The sequence below is a fragment of the Gopherus evgoodei genome, chromosome 2, assembly GCF_007399415.2.
Source record: "Gopherus evgoodei ecotype Sinaloan lineage chromosome 2, rGopEvg1_v1.p, whole genome shotgun sequence".
Classification (NCBI taxonomy): Eukaryota; Metazoa; Chordata; order Testudines; family Testudinidae; genus Gopherus; species Gopherus evgoodei.
The window spans coordinates 230,813,593-230,835,698 of NC_044323.1; the positions used below are offsets into that span (position 1 = coordinate 230,813,593).

At 40.9% G+C, this 22,106-nt stretch overlaps 1 protein-coding gene across 1 annotated transcript in view; it reads right to left on the bottom strand.

The window, feature by feature from the left end:
- The window catches only part of CA8 (carbonic anhydrase 8), a 49,831-nt gene extending 40,707 nt beyond the window's left edge, over positions 1-9,124 (bottom strand). Inside the window, exons 1-3 of the mRNA XM_030549571.1 lie at positions 8,938-9,124; positions 8,029-8,220; positions 4,188-4,312 (exon numbers count right to left, since the gene is read on the bottom strand). Of these exons, the coding sequence (XP_030405431.1) occupies positions 4,188-4,312; positions 8,029-8,220; positions 8,938-9,007 (387 nt within the window). The 5' untranslated portion in view covers positions 9,008-9,124. The remainder of the gene's footprint in view (positions 1-4,187; positions 4,313-8,028; positions 8,221-8,937) is intronic.
- Between the last annotated feature and the right edge of the window lie 12,982 nt (positions 9,125-22,106).

A 22,106-nucleotide genomic window follows, 5' to 3' on the forward strand; every position in this document is an offset into this window, starting at 1 on the left:
GGTTTGGAAAAAACATACTGCAGCTGGCTAGTAATGTGTGTACAAAACAAGCTAACATCAGCCAATATTTTAAAGGGTTGGATTCTACAGAATTCACCACTCTGCTCCCAGTCAAGTTGCTTGCATTGACAGGAACCATTTTTGACCAGTGTCAGTTTTATTTTATAGCAGCTTCCTGTGATTGACTCTAAAAATAAATTGTTCTTTTAGGGTTAAATTGTGCTGTTTGGCCCAGTCCTGAGCAAGTACCAGTGTGTAAGCTACACCGTCCCAGACAAGTTCAGGGACATACTAGGACATTCAGAGACACATCTCTGAGGCACAGTTCCCTCCATGCTTCTCCTTGCTGCAGTAGGGTGGTAATTTGCTGTTGGCCTATATCAACAGTAAATTGTTAACCTCCACCCCTGCACCAGGCAACAAGTAGGAAGGGGAGAATCAAGGTTCCACACATTTGCCACTCTTTCCTTCCTATTCCCCACCCACCTTCTGGAGGGGGTGAAGAGTAGATTGCAGCACCCACTTGCTCATTCATCTCCACACTCAAGGCTTGGGTAGTTCATGCAAAGGTAGAAGAGTAGCTTTTACTCCCTTTTCTCCCCTGTATAGGTGTGTATTCCATGTCACAGTCTAGCCTTTGTATCTTTGAAGGAAATTGAACTAGATACTAATCTTCTATTGTTGAGCTCTTTATCAAACATATAGCAGCAGCAGCAGCCTGAGAGAGTAAAGTATCCCTGAGTATGCTCAGTAGAATTCTGCATATGATTTCTGAGGAAGGCTGTATGAAATACCTCCTCCCAGTTTTTGGCTGCAAGGCAAGATTGGGCATTGTATTTCTTTCCAGGAACAACGGGAGGAGGATCGTTAACAACATGTACAGTACATGTTAAAAAAGGTGTAACAATGTTTACATTAGACTGCAGTTTGCTGCTTTGTCTGGCTTATCTTGGTTATTGCAACTACAAGGGTTTCAATTAAAATGATAACATATATATTAAAGTCAACATTTTGATTTCTTCCATTAGGGAAGCTGAAAAAACAAGACTTTACCGAATTTCTGATAATAATAAAAATAACAACAAATTTAGCCTCTCAGTCACATGAACAGCAGTTTTGTTAAAATGACATGGTAAATGATCTCAAGTGTTTGTCCCAGGGGTCACAGTACAAACCTAATTTGCTAATCTATTTAGCCATGAACCTGAAAGTCCTAACCCTGTGCAAGATTCCAAGATGTCTAGTTAGAAAATAATAGATTGTTACACTTAGAGTACAGGATATTGCTTAATTCCTATCTAATAGTTATATCAAGGGTAAAGAACCAGAGGAAGGAACTAAGCAATAATCTTCTTCCAAACATTGAGAAGTAACATTCCTGTCTAAAGTCAGACTTTACAAGAGTTCTTACACTGATATTCTGTAGCTGTTCTGTAATAGCTGGCCCAGTTTATTAACGTAAGGGTGTGTAGGATGGTTCCTATATCTTAGAGTCAGAATTCAAAATCAAACTGCTGCTCTGATCAATAAATACAGAGAGTCATATCAGATATATCAGTTGAAATCCAGAGTTACTACATTGGCTTCAACAGAATTACTCGGGATTTTAATGGAATAATAAAGGTCCCAGTTTGGTGTGTTGCTAATAGATTTAGTAAAAACCATGCAGTTTTTTTTATCATTTGTTCATATGCTTGGTTTGTGTCCTCCTGAAAGTCTTATCATCCAATGTTTTTTTTTATTATCAGTGACAGAAATGAATTTCAGGCTTCCAAGGCAAAAATCAGCAGCTGGGGCAGACATTCTCTTCTAGTGGAAAAGCCAGGCACAGCTATCAAGGGCCTGATTCTCAGGCTTGCTTTTGTGTATACACATTTACACATACACACTACAAGATGAGAACACATACTCCACAGATGGGTATGCAACTGGACAGACACCTATCACTATCTATTAGTGTACACATTAAATTACCATTACCTACCAACCTGCTGAAAATGAGGCCCTAAACTACATACTATGACCACCAGCTCCTGAACAAAAAGATGCCCATATAACAGGCAAGAAAATAGCTTTACTGATCAAAGTGACTGTTTGTGATAAAAGTAATGTGTGGAAATCCCCGGAATGAAGACAGTGATTAGAATCCCGTGTTCTGTAAGCGATGACATAGATCATACTATTGAAGGGACATATATATTTGTCATCAGCACCTGCTTTCACCCTCCTCAATTTTTTACAGTATGATATTTGGACCAAAGTTTAGCTGCCCTGTATGCCTAAGACTAGAAAACTCACAGGTAAAAGGGAAATAGGAGCAGAAGTTTTCTACAGAGAGTGTGGTTCCTCCTCCATTTCAATCTCCCCAAAACACATGCAAAGAAGTCACTCTACAGGCTGTCAAATCAGGATAGTGTGGGAATAAGGGACATGGGGTTAAGTATCAGAGGGTAGCCGTGTTAGTCTGGATCTGTAAAAGCAGCAAAGAATCCTGTGGCACCTTATAGACTAACGGACGTTTTGAAGCATGAGCTTTCGGCCTGTATATCTGTCTGTATATGACTTCTAACCCAAGAGTGGTAACTTCTCACAAGAGAAGAGTAATCTACTTGGGGACCTGTATGTAAGGCTGCACGTTTATGCTGCTTTTACAATGTATTTAAAATAAATCAATAAATCTTATCTTCTAGCCATTAGACCTATCCTACTGGCACCAGTAAGCAAGATCCTAGGATCAGAACTTAGCCAAAAATGGCTTTGATGCAAGGGATGAGGTGGAAGCCAATTTGCTCTTCTGTAGATTTATATACATACTTCTGTGCAAACTGTAATGAAATCTTGGGTTTGACATCCCTCACTTTGTCAGGAAGTTTCAGCACAGCTGTCATGCTGCCCTTAAAGGAGGTGCAGCATGGGTTCCCACTGAGACTGATCAGATCTGTTAGCTAATCCCTGGACCTTTTTCATGACTTGCCTCTATGTGGACCCTTTTTTACATACTGATTTATTTTTTAAATAGACATTAACTTACTGGGGGCAGGTTTGCTTTATATTGTATCAGTTGCCCACTGTCACAAGGGGCCACTAGAACTGCTTTGGCATGGGGATGCATCTATACAGGGTCCAGTAAAAGGTGGTGTAGAAGCCGTTACTCTGACCCTACATTACCTGGTGAGTCCCCCATGTAGGGGTAACTTTCCTGAAGCCAATTCTGCAGTGGACTGATACAAAACAGTCACAGCAGAGGCCAAGATCTGACCAATGTTCCTAACCTAGTTATTTAAGCTACACATTAAACTTGTATCTAGTCCACAAGTTCGTGTGGATTTTTATATTTATTTTTTAAATAAATGCTGATTTTTATCCTTTTTCTTTTAAAAAATTCTGCTCCAGCAGAGTGGGCTCCATGCGTAACCAGTCAGTAACAAATGCCCAAGCACTTGAAGAGGAGAGCATAAATGGATAGGAAATTCCAATTTGAGCTTCTAAGGGATTATGATAAACAGCAAGGCAAAAATAATTTTAAAACCTCTGAAAAAAGGCATGAAAGTTCCTTATAATACAAAAGATGAAGTGCATGGTAAATGAAAATACTGGAATGATCTTCTGCAGCACAATTGCAATCGTGGAACATAAAGTTGAGTGTCTGTGGAACAGGTCACATTTTAAAATTGCAGAACATTTGTATCCTTCTTTCCAAAGCTGAGCTTCATTCCATGCTATGATTATATAGAAGAATTTCATATATCCTCCAGTTTTCAGATGTCTAAGGCTTTTCATGAACAATTTATTTATGCTTTTTTAAAACAAGTTTATTATTTAATTATTATTTACCATGGAAAGGCTTCCAGCAGCTATTTCCCCACAACTATAGCTATTAGTCAAGGTGACATAGGAAGTGTTGAAATAGCAGATCTTGTTAGAATGCTGTTATTATTAAGACAGAAGTTAATAGTTCTGCAAGTTGACTTTATGGCCAATTAATCATGCAATATGATGAATGCTAGAGGCACATTACTAAAGACTCAAATCTCAATTTACTGGCACTAAAGCACACTTCAGCAGACGGTTTTTCGTTTGAAAAATGCTGAGCTAAAATAAAAGCTGTTTTGAACTACCAGGTTATCAAGCAATGTTTAACATCTTGTGCATAGCACAGGTTTTTTGTAACGTGATGTCATTCTTACCTCCATGGGAAAAGCTTTAAAATTAACAGTGTGTTCAGAGCCACGCTGGTTTTCTCTCCCCCAGTGAAACTGAACATCATGTAGTTCAAATTCATGTCCCCGAGGTAATGGCCCACCAACTAACACTGAAAAAGAACACAAATGAAGACATACTTAGTTTTCCAAGCAAACAAGCTGCTGAGTATATTGTCCACAAACAATTGGGAGATTGTTGCAAACTTCTTTATTACCATCTATCTAAGAGAGAATGGGAGCAAAGCTACCATACCTGCTGTCTGTTCTCCTGTGTTATTACTCATCTGCAGAATCCCAATTTGTTCTCAGTTATATAATGCTATTAAAATGGTATTATCCTGCATTCTGAGTTTTATAAGGTGGAACAGCTAGTCATATTGCAAGATAAAAGCATTGTATATTTATCACTCCAAAGAGTGAATAGGTTTATAGATTGATAACCAAACAGAAGCTCTGTGTTCTAACCAGGTGATGTGGTTTCCTTCTGGTGTCAAACTGCTTAATTGCCTTGTAGCTGTACAAATGCCTCGCCGGCATCACCTATGTTTGTTGTGCATAAATTGGTCATGAAACTCTGGCATTCTTGGCTGCCAATATTTTGTTAGATAATGATATTTTGATAGACAACACCTGCCAAGCTTGTGAGATACAGGTTGCCCTTATGTTCCATGAGCTCATAATAAATAATCTTAAGATCCAATATCAACACTATACTATATTTACTTAAAGTAAACCACTAGGAAGATGCTTCACAGTACTGTAGACCGCCAGAATATTCTTACTGCTGTTTCTAAAACCCACAGTTGTGAATGTGGGATAATGCTTTAAAATTAAACAACAAAAAGATCCATCCCCCAGTCATAAAAAATGAAAAGAAGTATAAATTATAACTTGAACATTTGAATTAATCTATCTATTTGCAATGGTATATACACATAGGTACACACATCTGAAGCCAAACTTTGGCCCTCACTTCCTTCCATACCACAGTTTGGTCCAGTGAGTCCTGAAGCTGCTTAGGACCAAATATTGCCTTCAGATACATGCTTAAAACTCTTCACTGAAATCAATAGGAGTAATGTCCTAATATACAAGGGCAGATTTGGGGCTTAGAGTACTTACAGGTCTGCTCCAAAGCCTATCAAACTCTAGTCTCTCACTGTCTTCAGTATGATAATCATTGAGGAAACCAACATGTCCAGAATACAGCAAAATCTGATAATGTGCTATATTAATATTATATCTTTAATAACTTTTTTTGGTGAAAGGAAATATTATTCCCATTATGTGTGTGACTGGAAGTGCTCTCTACTGTAATATTGTTTTGGATTTACAATCACCAAACCTATCTCTGAGGCTTAATTCATAACACTCATCTCATGTTAAGAGTATTTATTATCAGTGCATAGAACATATTCGTGTGCACTTTGCCTCTCTGCAACATGTGAGTCCCTATTGGAAAATCATTCTGAAACTGAAACTGTCAGTCCTTGAAGAGTATACTTGACCTGCATTGTGGTCAAAGAAGTGTTTCTGCTAGTAGAATACCCTCTAAAATATTTCTGAAATATTCAAGAAGGCTCTCGGTCATATCTATTCTCCTCCATTGTAAAGTCAGTCATGCTTTCTCCATCTTATATATCATACATGCACAGTGCTCAAGCTGGATGCAGCCTGTAAAATGTTTACAAAGTCAAATGAAGAGTCTGAATGTATGTTCTGAATTAAGGATCAAAAGAACCATCATTAATGATAGCTCTATAGATGACAACAATATGTGCACTGTGCAATGATGCAGCTGAAAAATGTATAGTCTGAAATGGAATAACCATTGATTTTAATATATATTTTAATCATTTCACTTTATATATTTGTAGGCTTTTCTATAGTCACTACGCCATGTATATGGGAACCTCTCATACCTTAAATGGACATATTTTCAAAAGTGCTCAGTGCTCACGAGCTCCCATTTAGAAAATCTGGCTAAATGGATTTGTCTTCACAGCACTCCATGAGGTGGCAAGCTGTGGGAGCCGCAGCAAGATTTAGGGAACTGGACACAGAGGAGTTCTATTGTTGTTAGTCTTTAAGCTTAAGGGAGCTTATTAACTCCTTCCTCCCCCTCCTGGAGGCAGAAGACATGCACCTGTAATGGAAGATATATCCTGATTTTACATATGGAGATCGGGGGCACAAAAAGATTAAGTGACAGGAACAGACCTAGGAACAGAAGATGGGACTTAACTGAGACTGCCAGCTTATTTCCCACATGTCACCAAAGACAGTAACAGTTGGGCACTATCACTCTGAATTCACATTGGTGACCTAGAGGTCACTGTACTGCTTTTCAAGGACCTCATGTCCAGACATGTATAACTTTTAACTCTCTGTAAAAATCCCCTCCAACAGAAGTTCCCAAACTATGGCCCATGTATCACTGGTGGCCCTCAGAACACTTTCTGTGGTGAATTGACTGGTCACATCATGCAAGTTTTCATCCTGTTAAAATACGGTAAACACCATACTTTCTGAATTACTAACATTAATTCCTAGTGCTATCTTGACAGACTAAAGCTCATCTCAAAGATGTACATTGAATGCCTGTTTCTCCTTCCACTATACAAATCCACCACCTATATTATTGGTTTGATGAAAATAAACATCACGGGCCAGATCCTGGGCCCTTGCTCTGACCTCTTTGCACAAACGGAGCAGCGGGGGATTCCCCCAGAACAGGTGAATAACCAGCTGGCAAAAAGCTGGCTCTGCACCATCCTTCCCAGACTGCTTTGAGTATGTGGCTTGCCAGGCATGGCTGGAAAGCCTTGGGCTGTAGCAATCTTGTGCTTCATAACAGCCTCTACAAGGCTGTTACCAGACAACACAGTTCTGAGACTCCTCTAACTTTATGCAGGGTATGAACTGGCCCCTGTCCACAGGACTGGAAGGTCACTAAGGATTGCCTCTCTCCACCTTCCCTCCTGACTTAAGTCCTCCACTTAGCATAGCTAATCCAGATGCAAAGTTCTGATCACAGAATTCCTCACCCAGGATTTCAACTTTCAGTTAAGCTGGAAATGGTGTTTTTATTGCTTTCTAGTTTTGTTTTGTTTGTTTTTTTTGGGGGGGGGGGCACAAATACTGATCCAATACCCTTTACAATTGAAGGCCTATCAACATCCTAAGTATAATTCAAGCATCTTATCCTAAATGGACCATCAGGTCCACAATTATCCATATAATGCATCATCAAAATCCATGGAAGTCAATGGAAAATTCCTGTTGATTTCCATAGACTTTGGATCAGGTCCACAGTTTCTGCCAGTTAAAAGTATAAAATACAATTTGGGTTCCACAACAGCTTAGTTATATTCTGGACAATTTCTAAACTTCAAACACTGTTGGCTCAAGTGAATTAAGGTCACACCATCATAAGTTGAAATTTTGAACAATGCTGCATGTTGTGAACTAGGCTGGCATCAGCAAATTTTCTTGACATAGGGATTAATTATTAGATTTCTAACAGAAGCAAACTTTCTTGACATAAGGATTAATTGTTAAATTTCTAACAGTGTCACAAAAATGAATGTCCAGTTTTGGACCACAACAATCCAGCTACCCACAAAGCTCACTCCTGCTTCCATTAAAGTCAGTGGCAAAACTATTATCCACTAAAATGATGCAGGATCTGGATCATAGCTCATTTATAGAGGTGAATGTTCTTTCTCAGTTCAGTTACTGTGCAGAGAATATTCCTTAAAACAATCTAAACTTTATCATCCATTTTATTGTGTTGGAAAAAAATGTAAACAATGATTAAGCATACCTGATTTTGACTTAAGGACAATTTGAATGGAATGCCCATCATTAATTACTTCGCAGTCACGGCAAACAACATAGTTTGGTGATAAACGCACTTCTAGTAGTGAGGGGTCATATCGGGCTTCTCTTGAATTCAAGTTAATAGGAGACTGGTATTCTCCATTAGCATCAGGAAAGATCAGCCCCCATTCGACTCCTAAAAATAAAATGAAAAGCTAGCATGTGGAAATAAAATTACTGTTTTTCATGAAGGACATGCAGCTTTAACCTTTACATACGTGCACACATATATAATTGAATAGACCCCTTCACTTAAAGGGACACTGTCCAAAAAATGCTGTTACTAATACCCTGTTAGATAGTTCAACATGAATGTATTTTTAAAATCCCATTGGCTACTCATAATTTATTATGTTTTCCTTTTTTTGCATTTCTCTGAACTTGGACAATGAAATCAGCTAAATTAGTTCTACTTTGTTTTATAGTCGGTTTCACTATCAGGTTCTTAGTGCTGCAGTGTCCGGATTTTAAAGGCAGCAGAGGAATATTTATTTATTTTTAAAATACCTGGTTTCTCCTGTTAGGTTTTTGTTTGTTTGTTTGTCTAATGGGGAAAATATTTCTGTCGGTCTTAGGTTGCATAAAGGGGTGTTTGTACTACATATGGATTTGGGGACAAATGAAAGTTGGCAGTGCCCCTTGACACCATGATCTCAGCTTCGATATTACCCTGAAAGTGTAGCTGCTAAAGAGCCAGAGTTACGACGGTGTGATGGTGGTCTGCATGTCACTGTACTTTGCCTTTCCATAGGTGAAAGTAAACGTCCCTTTCTCCTCCGCACAATGAAACTTCTCCCTTCTTCAGCCCCAGCCAGCAGCTCCGGGAGCCAGCTTCCTTCCCCTCTCTCCTTACCTTCCTCGTAGCCCCACTCCTCCTTCTGCGGGAAGGACTCGGGTTTCTCAATGAAGCTCTTGTCAGCCATGGGCAGCGTCTCCACACCTGCTGTGTCCCTCGGAGCGTCCCGGGGTCTCCCTCTCTGAGCGGGGCTGCCTTGCAGAAGCCTGCTCACTTCGGACGGGAGAGGGGGGTTAGTTTGCAGCTCTCTGGGCGTGTGTGTGTGCGTGTGTGCTGCGCGTGTCAAGCAGTGGCTGTGGTTTGGTTTGCAGAGCAGCCGGGGGGGGGGGGGGGTTGGTGGGACTGTAACACTGTGTGTCACTCTCAGAGGTGATTAGACAGATTAGAATTCTGTGTACTCTATACGGAGATGTCCTGGGACGGAGCTGTGAGGACAATAGCTGAGAGAAAATCAAGGGGGGGGGGAGAGAGACTGTAGCCTGAGTAGACCGACAGGTAGATACTACACAGACATACAGGTACTGCTGTAAACGGAGTGGGATGATACAGTTGATCTGTCCTTGTGTCCGTCTGTCTGGCGATGCTGCAAGCAGGATTATACTGCAGGTAGATTTAGTTAATACAGAAACTCCAGTGAGTGTGTGTTGGGGCTGTACTGAAGCCTTCCCATTGGCAGCAGCTCATAGGCAGCTATGAGATCAGATGTGAACTCTTGCAAGAAGCAATGGGCTTAAATCCCAGCAAGGGCTGTTTAGGTTGGACATTAGGAAAACTTCCTAACCCTCAGGGCAGTTAAGCGCTGAAATAAATTTTCTAGGGAAGCTGTGACTCTCTGTCACTGGAGGTTTTTAAGAACACATTAGAACACCTGTCAGGAATGGTCTAGTTACTATGTAGTTCTGCCTTGCTTGCAGGGGACTGGACTAGATGACTACTTGAGGCCCTTCCCAATCCTACACTTCTCTGAGTCTTACCTGATTCTGATCACAGGTCTGATCTTCTCCCTGTAGCCCCCACCTCTGTCCCACCTTGCCATCTCTGTTTCCTTCTCACTCTTTCTTCCCCCTCACACCTGTAAATATCCTCACAATCTCAACTGTCCCTAACTAGAGCTGGATTAAGGCAGTTGAGGATCCTAGACACATCCACTGAGAGAATCCCAGAGGTGGCCCCACTCCATCCCACATGATTCTGCCCCTGTTTAGACTCTAAACTCCTTAGGACAAGGTCTTTTTTTTCCTGTGTTTTTCCAGCACCTAGAACAATAGGGTCCTGCTCCTAGCTGCTATGATAATAAAAACAATAAATAATCATACTTGTGTTGGTGATAAAAGGGGTCTTCAAATAGGCTGATGGGGCCCACTGCCTGTTCATAAACCCCAGCTATTGCTGCTTTTCAGGGAGGCTGGGGCCTCCTTGTTCCCTAGTCCAGCGTTCCCCATACTTGGGTAGGCTGGGTGCACCCAGGAACAAGGAGGCCTCAGCCCTTCCCACTCCAGCAGAGTGCTCACTATTGGGCAGCATGCAGTTTGAGGGAGGTCCCCCCACACACAAACAGGACCTCCCCCCAATCCAGGTGTGGCAGGCAGCCTCCTCACAGGGCCCAGCACCAAGAGCACCTGTGGAGGTGACAGCCCTCAGCTCTGGTGGGGGGAGGGAACCAGTCTCATCACAAGGCTCCCTGCTTCAGAGAGTATAACGATGAAAAGTGATCCAGGCCATTGCACAAGCTGCACCAGTGGCAATTGGGTAGGAGGGAGCCCAACAGTGGCAGTCAGTGCTCCCATCTCCACCCAGAGAGGGCAGAAGCAGTTAGGAAGTTCCCCCAGCCACCTGCAGACAAGTAGCTCTGGCAGCTGGAAGCCCCCACTCCCCATACATACACTCCGTCTTCAGCCACTTAAAGGAGGCAGCGGCTCCCGACCACGTGGTAATGTCACTGATGTCATCATATTCCTCCTGGAGGCATTTGTGCCTCTTGGTGAACCTGGGCCTTCCCTAGTTCACCTGTAATGCCTATGATTACTGGGCAGGACAGTAACAAGAGTAAAAGTTAATGCCAGTCTTGGATTGCTATTGCAGGAGAGGAAGGAACGGGTTGGAAAAGGGGTCCCGAAATACAACGATAAATCAAGAGCTAACGAGTATCTGATTTGTGAAATATATGCAAATACACAAGGTAGAAAGAGATGGGGCAAATTAGGAAGAGCATACTCATGTCTGCTTCCCGTTCTTGGTCAGGAATACAAATACAGGTTTCTTTCTGCGAGACTTTTATTATTTATTCTTCTGAGCTCATCAAGGAAATGAAACTGCATAATAAGCTATGTTCAAGGGCAGCAGCTTGTTGGATCCTTTCTAAACCAAGATGTTATTTTCCTTCCTAAGTTTATTTCAGGGTCGCTTGCCTTGCACAATTGCAGCTTTGCTTGACCATGAGGGTAGCACTGCAAACCTAAATTCCATAATTCATCATCTAATGAATCCTTGACATTTGTACAAATGAAACACATATATTATATAACAGGAACTTTTGGCACTAAGGAGATCATGTTGTCCAGCCACGTCTGTTTTTTTCCAACTGTATATTGTAAGATATTTTTCCCTCTCAGCATTTCTTATATATACATAAGTTGCTGCCATTGATGTTTAAACCAATTGATTCTACACACTACTCAGCCCAGTGAAAAAACAAGTCCCTCCTAAAGCTCCTTTGATCCTGGCCTACCAGACTGCAAATTCATTTCCCTTTCACTTCCAGAATCTCACACATCTCAAAACATTCTGTGGCATCTATAGTCTTCCCATTATACCTTTTAGATACAGTGTTTCATTCATGTCCTATACTAAGTTAGCCCCTGTAGTAGTTTTCCTTTCGGGGGGGAGGGGAGGGTCCATGCTTGAATTTCATACATGGACGACTGCATGATTGGACCTGCAATTTCCTGATTTGTAATAAATACCCAAGACTAGTTTTTCTAGCCTCCATTCACTGTTTAAGACGCTACTTATATTTGTTCCTCTTCATTTTTACCTTTCCATCTTTTCACTATCTTTCTGCAATACTAGGCACAGTAGGCAAAATCCTATTGAATATTTGGCATTGCATTTTCCCCTAGCATATGTTTAATTTCTCCATGCATCCAAATATCTTATTACTTCCTTGGTTGTGGCCAGGCACTCAGTCATCAGGTTTCAGATTTCTGTTAATATACCAGCACTTCTGCAGTCCTTTTACTGCTGACTTTCTTGTGAATCAGATGTAAGTGCTGGGTAAAATTTTCAAAAACCCCTATGTGACTGAAGAAGCTAAGTCTTCTTGAAAGTCAAAGGGCTTTAGGGTCCTAAATTAGAACTAGGTGAAAATGTTCAGCCAAAACTTTTTATCTGTGAAATATGCAGATTCAGCAACATCAAGACTCATGAAAAAGGCTCATGAAACATTTTGATTCCAGTCAAACAAAAAGTTTTCTTCTACCCAAAATGATATTTTTTTCTTTTACTTTTCAATTTGCCATGTCTGTTTTGGTGTTTAAAATTATTTGCAAGCTGACCCAAAACAATTTTCCCTCTTTTCTGGAATTGTCAGCAAACCCAAAACATTATTATTTACACAGGTCTCTCTGAAGTGACTTAGGCACTTTTGAAAATGGGGCTTGAGCTTCTAAGTCACTTAGGCACATCTGAAAATTTTACCCTCTAGCCCAGTGGTTCCCAAACTTGTTCAGCCGCTTGTGCAGGGAAAGCCCCTGGCAGGCCGGGCTGATCTGTTTACCTGCCAGGTCCACAGGTTCACTCGATCACAGCTTCCATTGGCCGTGTGTTCCAGGCAAATGGGAGCTGCCGGAAGCAGCAGCCAGTATGTCCCTTGGCCCATGCCGCTTCCAGCAGCCCCCATTGGCCTGGATCAGCAAACCTCAGTCACTGGGAGCTGCGATCAGCCGAACCTGTGGACGTGGCAGGTAAACAGACCAGACCAGCCCACTAGGGGCTTTCCCTGCACAAATGGTGGAACAAGTTTGGGAACCACTGTTCTAGCCCCATTTCTGTTCTGTGACATAGGTGTGATATACTGAATGTGTGTATATTCTGCTTATTGCTACACATTCCTATAATACTCAGCCTACACATTCTAAAAATGTACCTTTTCTATGGTATTAACTAACTAATACTATGCTAAAACATAGTAAGAGATAGTCCCTGCTCTCAAGAGGCATATATTATCTATATATAGAAGAACGATAGAGAGGAAGAATAGGAACAGTGGCTTGTACAAAGCCACGCAGCAGGTCATTGGCAGAACTGAATTTCAGGCCAACAGGTCTCTCCTGAATTTCAGGTCAATGTTCTACCCTTTAGACTATGCTGCGTCTCTGGTACCTAATGCTGATACTTTCCCTCAGGTTAGAGTCCTTAAAGAACCATTTGTGGAAAACAGCAATAAAAGGTCTATGAGGAACTTCATGACCTAACACTAGTTCATTTTTCTGTTACATAATGCAGTCTTTTGGAAATGAGAGGACAATTTATCCCAAAGACAGCTGAGTCTCCTGGATGCCAGTGGTCTCATATCTGCTGTTGCAAGCTGAGGAGTTGTATTTTAGAACATTTTCAATTGTCATTAGATTGCAATCAGCCATTCTTGTGTTACCCATTATCTAGGTTGTAATTATTATTGCTTGTTTATTATTTTATTTACAGATTCTTATTTGTATAGCATCAACAGTGTGCTAGGCTTCGAACTTTACAAACAGGGACTTTCTGAAGATGCTATCACAGCTTCAAAGATCTTACCATTTAAATACTGCTAGACAAGTCTGAACCAAACCTCTAGATCCAAACACCTGTATGTAAGTTTGGATCCATACATTTCCACTGACAATGATCCCAAGTTTTCTAGATCTGAATGCCAAGCTTTTTAAAGCATTTTAGTTCCAGCCCTCACAACCCACAGGGGGATGAGCTGGTGAAGAGAACAGTAAAGAGTGCTTAAAAAAAATATCCTCTACAGCAAAAAGACCCCCTATTAGTTCTGCTGGGCTGTAGAGTAATTCTCATGTTAGTTACTGGAGTAAGCCCAACTAGGATGCCTCTGGGTTGACCAGACCAAAACAACTCTGCAGACCTTAAAGGTTGTGAAGCTGAGAGATAACAAATCCTTAAGAGGCCTCAAACGTTCTTCTTACAGTGTTGGTACACAATCCGTGATTAAAACAGGGGCCCCAGTTTGGATCAGTATTTTTTGTTAACAATTTTGCTGATGCAGAAAAAGGGGGTGAAAACATGATATTAAGTGTACTGTTTCTTTCAGTTGACTCAGAAAGCTGGACAGGATGGGGCTGGGACAGTGAAACAGATAGAGCAGCTTTAGTGATAAAAATGTTTTCCGTATCCTTGTGCTGCATTAGAAGAAAACAATTGTAACTCTTCCTGCCCTCTCTGTTGCTTCAGCCCCACCTCATCCTTTGTAGGCCACTGAAAGAGGAGAGGAGGAAGAGGATGCTTTGCATGTCAAGTATAGCTCCTCTTCCCAAAAATCTACTTCCTGGTGCTTCCCCACTCCCCAGAAACCAGCATGCTAATGCTTGGTGGTGGCTGCAGAAGTCACAGCTATTTCTCTGACTCTCAGGAAAAAATAGGATTGGTTTGTGATAGGAATGGGATTCCTTCATGCTTTACTTTTTCTTTTTTTAAGGTATTCCTGGAAATGGGGCCGCTAGTGAAGGATAGAAGGGGGACACTAGGGATTTATATCTGCCTTCGGGGAGAAGAGAAGTGCCTCAAGGAGTAGTAAGAGACGTAATGTTGGCCAGCTGTGCTGAAATGTCAGTCTAAAGAAAGAGCTAATTTAGAGTCTAAGAGAGTGAGGAGCACCTGGCTTTCTGAATGAATAGCTTTTTTAATTTTTGCTTTGACTATCTCAGTCTGAGGCTGGCTAGCCACCATCCCTCTCTCTCACACTGGCTGCCTGTTTCTCTCTTGATTTCTTGCCAAGTTGCTTCCTCAGCTAAGCTTTGTGGGGGGATTAAGGGTCGTTTTGTTTTGTTTTATTCAGATTGAAGAGAATAATCGAAATATTGCTAGATTTGTTTGTTAGACTGTGGGGTTAATTATGATAAGGTAGAAAATTTAGCTGCACATTTTAAAGGGCAAGACTTCAATAAAAATGGCTGATTTCTAGGGCAGGTTCTACAGAACAGTACCACTTCTGGGATGGCAATAGTTGCTTAGAATTTTCTCTGTGATTGGAAAAATGAATTATGGGAGAAACAAGCTGTGGTCAAGTGGTATAAAAACCTGGCCCATGGTGGAGAAAGGGAGACAGTCTGATTAGGGGTAGGTAAAGAGAAATGCTTCTCAGTGACAGGTTCCATATGTGTTTATATTTCACGCTTGTGCTGGCAAATGCTGCCCTAATATGTTGACCAGAGCTCTGCAAGACCACTACCCAAAGAATTTTCATTTCCTTCAGTATAAGAGTTCCAGATACAGAGAATTTTCAAAATTGGGCCATCTGTTTGGGGGGGGTTGGTTTTCTGGGGGGGATAGTTTGTTTGTTTAACAAACCAACCATTTTAGCTAAGTCGTCACCCACCTATGTTTCATGGTTTTGTATGAAACCTGTTAGTTTAAGTTCCATTGAGAAACATTCCTATGAAATTTTATGATGTTCTACACAAAGAACCCTTTAAAATGGTTACAATGTATGATATATTGAAATATTACTGGTTTCTAAGGCCTGATTCTCCTATGTAGAACCTGAGTATCTCCTGTGGAAATCAATAGGTGTTGTTTGGATCCTGTAGGCAGAGAAATTGGCTTCCTATTTTTACAAAGCAATTGAACCAAAGACCTCGATCCTGAAAACCCTTACACATGTTTCACTTTACATACATTCGTAGTCCAATTTTAAATTGATAGGTTTGCTCACAGGCATGAAAGCTTGTGCATAAGTGTTTGCAGGTTCTGAGCATAAAGTGATCTTATGTAAAATCATCTCTGTCCAGGCAGCAAAAGAGAAATATTGAACTAATGGACACAATAGACACATATTCTCCTTATGATTCAAATGAGTATAACAGAAGCACTATACTGCCAACTGGAATCCACACATTCATCTAGGAAACAATAAATCCAAGGATTGTTCATACGTCTTTAAAAGAAAAATAACGGTATGGGGAACCTAATGTTAAACCAGAAGCCTAAAAAGGAACAATCCTAAGCAAAAGGAAAACCGTAAATAGTAACAAAATACTTGATGTGGTTAAAAGGAGGTATACAAAAGAAATTAAGGGAATAATCCAATGGTGCCCTTTGAAACTAACTTGAGCCTTTCCACTAACATCAGTTGATAGTGGATCAGGCCCTATATCTGTAGAATTTCTATGTGAGTGATGCCAAATGCAGAATGCATAACACCCATCAAGAAGGGTATGAAAAATAAGAGAAGCTATAAAAAATACAGCAAAATCTTGCTGATTGTAGGTGTGATGGCGAGATAAATGTTCTCCTAATATATTCAGAGGAAAAGACAGACAGAAGATGAAATAGGATCTCTGTGGAACACAGAAGAGAAAACAATATCCAAGGGCTCTAACATGGCAGAACTCCTGTCGTGGTATAATCCCCACTCTGAACCTTAGCGTCCAAAAGATGGGGTACCAGCATGAATTCCTCTAAGCTTAATTACCAGCTTAGAACCTGTAGCGCTACCACCAACCAGGAATTCCAGTGCCTGGTACACTCTGGGGCCCCCAAAACCTGGCCCGGGGACCCCCAAGACCCAGACTCTCTGGATCCTAACACAAGGAAACTAAACCCTTTCCCTCACCGTTGCCTCTCCCAGACTTCTTCTCTCTGGGTTACCCTGGAAGATGACTGTGATTCAAACTCTTTGAATCTTAAAACAGAGAGGAAAATTTATCTTCCCCCCTCTTTCTCTCTCCCCCTCCAAAATTCTCCCTGAGAGAGAAAGTAATCCTAACACAGAGCGAAATTAACCTTTCTCTCCCCCTTCCCTCCTTTCTCCCCACCAATTCCCTGGTGGATCCAGACCCAGTCCTCTGGGGTCTCACCAGAATAAAAAAAAAACAATCAGGTTCTTAAACAAGAAAAGCTTTTAATTAAAGAGAGAAAAACAGTAAAAATTATCTTTGGAAATTTAAAATAGAATAAGTACAGAGTCTTTCAGCTATAGACACTGGGAATACCCTCCCAGCCTAAGTATACAAGTACAAATTAAAATCCTTTCAGCAAAATACCAATTTGAACTCCTTCCAACAAAATACACATTTGCAAATAAAGAAAACAACCATAAGCCTAACTCGCTTTATCTACCTAGTACTCACTATTATGAACTTATAAGGGCCTGTATCGGAGAGATTGGAGAGAAATCTGGTTGCACGTCTGATCCCTCTGAGCCCCCAGAGTGAACAACCACCAAAAAACTAACAGCACAAACAAAACTTCCCTCCTTCAAGATTTGAAAGTATCCTGTCCTCTGATTGGTCCTCTGGTCAGGTGACAGCGAGGCTCACTGTTCTTATTAACCCTTTCCAGGCAAAAGAGATATGAAGTACTTCTGTTCCATTAACTCTTAACTATCCGTTTATGACAACTCCTACATAAATATGTCTTCATTTTGAATAGGAAGGACAAGGACTAGAGATACACAGGAAGCCAAATTAAAAGGAATAAAATAGACCATGCAGAAAAGAAAATGCAATAAGAAGGCCGTAAAAAGTATTCACCTGACTTTCACTAATACAAATCTTGAAGACCTAGTGAGATTCCTGAAGGACTATGGAAGCCTCATCCAATACCTTTTGATATCAAACAGAGTCTTTCCACCGAAGCCAATGGGCTTGGGACCAGGCCCCAGCAAAGGAAATAGAGAAAGCATTAGTGATTACATTTGACAGATCATCAAAAACAGGTGAAACATCCAAAGACAGCGGGTGGCGGGGGAGGAATTAATATAGGTCTAGTGTTTAACAAGCAAAAGAAGAATGATCTGAGTAATTAACCTGACCTCTACCCTTGGTAAAATTCTTGAAAACTCAATGGCTGATACCCTACCTGATTTTATTGAGGTGATCAATCCCACTGAAAACAGTGGGATTTTTCGTGTGAGGAAGGTGAACTGTATTGGTGTATTAAGGGAATCGATTTGTGGAGCACATGTAGAGAGGAAAGCAGTGCACAAAAAGCAAGTGGGGTTAGGGGTACAGGACCCACATTTTCTATTATGTAGAATGATAGCAAAGAGATGCTCAGTTCTTCATTTCATTCATTTTACTTCTCAGTGTGTAAATATGTGGGGATAACTAAAGTGTCCATGTGACCTATTTATATTTATATTTTTCAATAAAACCATGTATTCATAGAATTTAAGGCTAGAAGGGACTATTAGATCATCTAATCCAGTAGTTCTCAAACTAGGGCCACTGTTTGTTCAGGGAAAGCCCCTGGCGGGTCAGGACGGTTTGTTTACCTGCTGCATCTGCAGGTTCAGCTGATCGCAGCTCCCACTGGCCGCAGTTTGCCACTCCAGGCCAATGGGGGCTGCAGAAAGCGGTGCGGGCAGAAATACAGATTTATTGAACAATTCTGCCTTTTCTGCATCATTTTGGGGTTGGCAGAATTTGCCTTTTTTAATTTTATTTTTATAATTTTGATGGATATTGATGTTTATTTTTAAACATTTTTTTCAATTTTTATCTATTTAAATTTTCACAGTTCTAGGACATTGGGCTGGTGTCAGCAAATCGGAGGGGGGGGTTAGACAATAATTATTTAATGACAATAGATGTTGAGATTTTAAAAATTAAAGCTTTATAACCATTACAACACAAATTGTCAACATCACATACCAAAATATACAAAGTAAACATCCTTAAATCAAACTCTAATAAGTTCTCAAACAGTATTTTTCTTACTTTGCCTATCCGTAAATTTCAGTTATTATTGATGTCAATATTTTTGTCAGTTTGTGTGTGTATGGTGAAATTGATGTTTACCAATAAAAAAATCTAATCCTTCCAAACCTAATCGCTAACTGTTTTACCATTTCATATAGTAATGGGTCTATATCATTGATAGGATTTCTGTCATTCCTAACATACTTAAAAAAATTCCTCCTTATTGGTCTTAATCCCACCAGACACAGATTTTCCCTGATGTCTTTAACTTCCCTTATCAATTTTCTGCACTTCATGCCTTCTGATTTATATTGATTGCTATCTATTCCCCTCTTTTTCTGTTATTATTTTTTTTTTATTTCTAATTGCTGTCTGCACTTCACCTATGAATCAGGATGGGTTTTAGTCAACTCATTCTCTTTTTTCACTGTCAAATTGCAACTTGTTAACCATATAATACATTCTTTTTTAAAAACTCCCAATTTTCATACATATTTTCCTGTCTACATTTTTTCCTCCCAATCAATTGTGTTCATAATTTTTCTAAACACTGGGAAATGAGCTCTTTTGAAGCACCAACTATAAACAAGAAAAAACATAGCAATAATTAAGATGCAGTAATAAGGTTTTTTTTTATTTTCAGACCAATATCTATAAATATCCAGGGAGCAATTGTAGCTAATAATTAGAGGGAGAAAGCATTCATAAAGTGTCCAGGTGGTAAAAGGATAGCAAAGACTACGAGGTCACCATGTGATGCTGCTGCAAAGATCAATAGGCCAGACTTCCAGCTGATATAAATCAGCATAGTTCTATTGAAGCCCGAATGGTGAGCAATTTAGGATTGTCAGTGACAATGTCAGTAATCGTTGTGGGGGGTTTGTCCTAATGGTTGTAGCAAGCATCTGAACTATCAGTTAGAGCTGAATCCAGAGGGGAAGGGCTAGGAGCAAAGTCAAGAGTCAGAGCCAAGAGTCAGAAGCCAAAGCCTAAGCCCAAGAGGTAACTGGAATCACAGTCACAAGACGTGGCCAAGGGTCTGAGCCAAGAGTCAGAAGTCCAGAAGAAGTGGGGGCTGGAGCAAGTACAAGCTGTAGCTGTAGTGAGGCTACAGACTGCAGAGGCAGGGACAGGACCAAGTGTAACTGTGGGTAGAAAGGCTTTGAGTGGCTGCAGGACAGCTGCTGCTACTGAACTGAAGGGTCAGCCTGCTGAGTCCTGAAAGCAATGAGGTGGTGCAGGCAGACAGCTTCTATCAGGACCAACTGGGCTCATTAGGTTGTCCTGAGACTAGCTGTGCTGCAGCTGGCCCTGACAGTACCCCCTCTTCAAGGACACCTCGTAGGGGCCATGAGACCTGGTTTCCAGGAGTGGTTTTGATTGAAGACACATATGAGATACATGGAGCATGGACATTTTCTACATGATCCCACGATTGTTCTTGCAGTCCATAACCCTTCCAGTTCCACAGGTAACAGAGTTTGCTTTAAACTTCCTTGAAGTGCAGGATTTCTCAGACCTTGTACTCCTCTTGGCCCTGGACATCGGTGGTGAAGTGGAGTGGCTAGGAAAAGGATTCTCTGCATAAGGTTTCAGAAGGGACATATGGAAGACCGGGTGGACCTCCAACGATTCTGGCAACTGTAGCCTAAAGTCTCTGTTTATGTCAGAAGGATGTCCCAGTCATCTTGACGCCAACTGACAAAGCAACAGTGGTATTGTTCGAGGACCTGGTTCTCCCATTCTTTCTGCCTCGTCTGTGGGTGATAGGTCAAGGAGGTAAGCAGTTCCATTTCGGAAACTAACTTGCTGACCTCAAGCTGAGACTATTCCTTTTGACAGCACATGGGGTGAAAAAACATAATCTAGAAAAAGGTGGGCCATTGCCTGCATGGTTGGGAAGGAGCGAATGCAAATAAATATAGTGACGGCGATGAGGACGACAGTGCAACCCTGTGAGCGAACTAGCTTGACAATGAAATCCAAGGACAGCAAGGACCAGGAGCAAGATGGGACAGGCAAAGGCTGGAGAAGACTGAGTGTTTTGGCATATGGGCACTTGCTCTGACAGCACAGATAGCAGGAAATAAACATCAGTACTCAACACTGGCCACAAGAAATTCCATAATATTAGGTCTTAGGTCTTAGAGTGTCTGAAGCAACTGGCAGCCAGTGTATTATGACACAACTTTAACACCTCAAGTCTGAGCTGGCCTTCTGGGATATAAAGGTGCCTTCCATAATGAAGTAGACCATCCTTCAAATGAAGCTCCCAACTGGGCAGAACAGGAGGAGATTTTAGGGTTTGACATATCTTAGTAATTTGCACATCTTGGGGAAGCAGGGACTGGAGAAGAGATATCAGATCTTTCTTTGTTGTCCCTTGAATAAAATTTGATGGCATAAAATGGTAGTCAAGAGAGCTGAATCTGACTCAGAGTATTTATCCTTGGGGGATAGGGCATCTGCCTTCCCATTCTGTGATCCAGCGCAGTAGGTGATGAGGAAGTTGAATCTGGCAAAGAAATGCAACCAGCGGATCTGTTGCTGGTTAATTTTACGAGCAGTTCAGAGATATTTCAGATTATTGTGGTTGGTAAGAACCTGGACTGGGGACCAAGCTCTTTGCAGAAAGTATCTCCATTCTTCAAATGCTACTTTTCTTGAAAAGAATTATTTGTTCCAGATATCATAATTCATCTCAGTGGGAGTTAGTGTTCACAAATAGAAGGCACAAGGCTGGAATGGGTTATTATGAGGGCCAGTATGTGTGACAGAATGGCTCAGACGGCAAAGTTCAAAGCCCCTAATGTGAAGAGAGTGGCAGGACTTGGGTGCGCAAAAAGGTAAAAGATTTCTTTAGCTGATCAAATGTTAACTGTGCCCCTGGAGACCAGATGAAGTGAAATCTCTTTCAGAGAAACACAATTATCAGGGCTCTCTGTGTTTAGCAGCAGACAAAAAAACTAACAGAATGTTAGGAACCATTAGGAAAGTGGTAGAAACTACCCAGATAATGTCATAATGCCACTATATAAATCCATGGTATCCCCAATACCTTAAATACTGCATGCAGTGCTGGCCATCCCATCTCAAAAAAGATACATTAGAATTGGAAAATGTGCAGATAAGAGCAATGAAAATTATTAGGGATATGGAACAGCTTCCATATGAGGAGAGATTAAAAAGACTGGGACTGTTTATCTTAGAAAAGATGACTAAGGAGGGATGTGATAAAGACCTATAAAATCATGAATGGAATGGAAAAAAGTAAATAGGAAAGTGTTATTTACGTCTTCACATAAC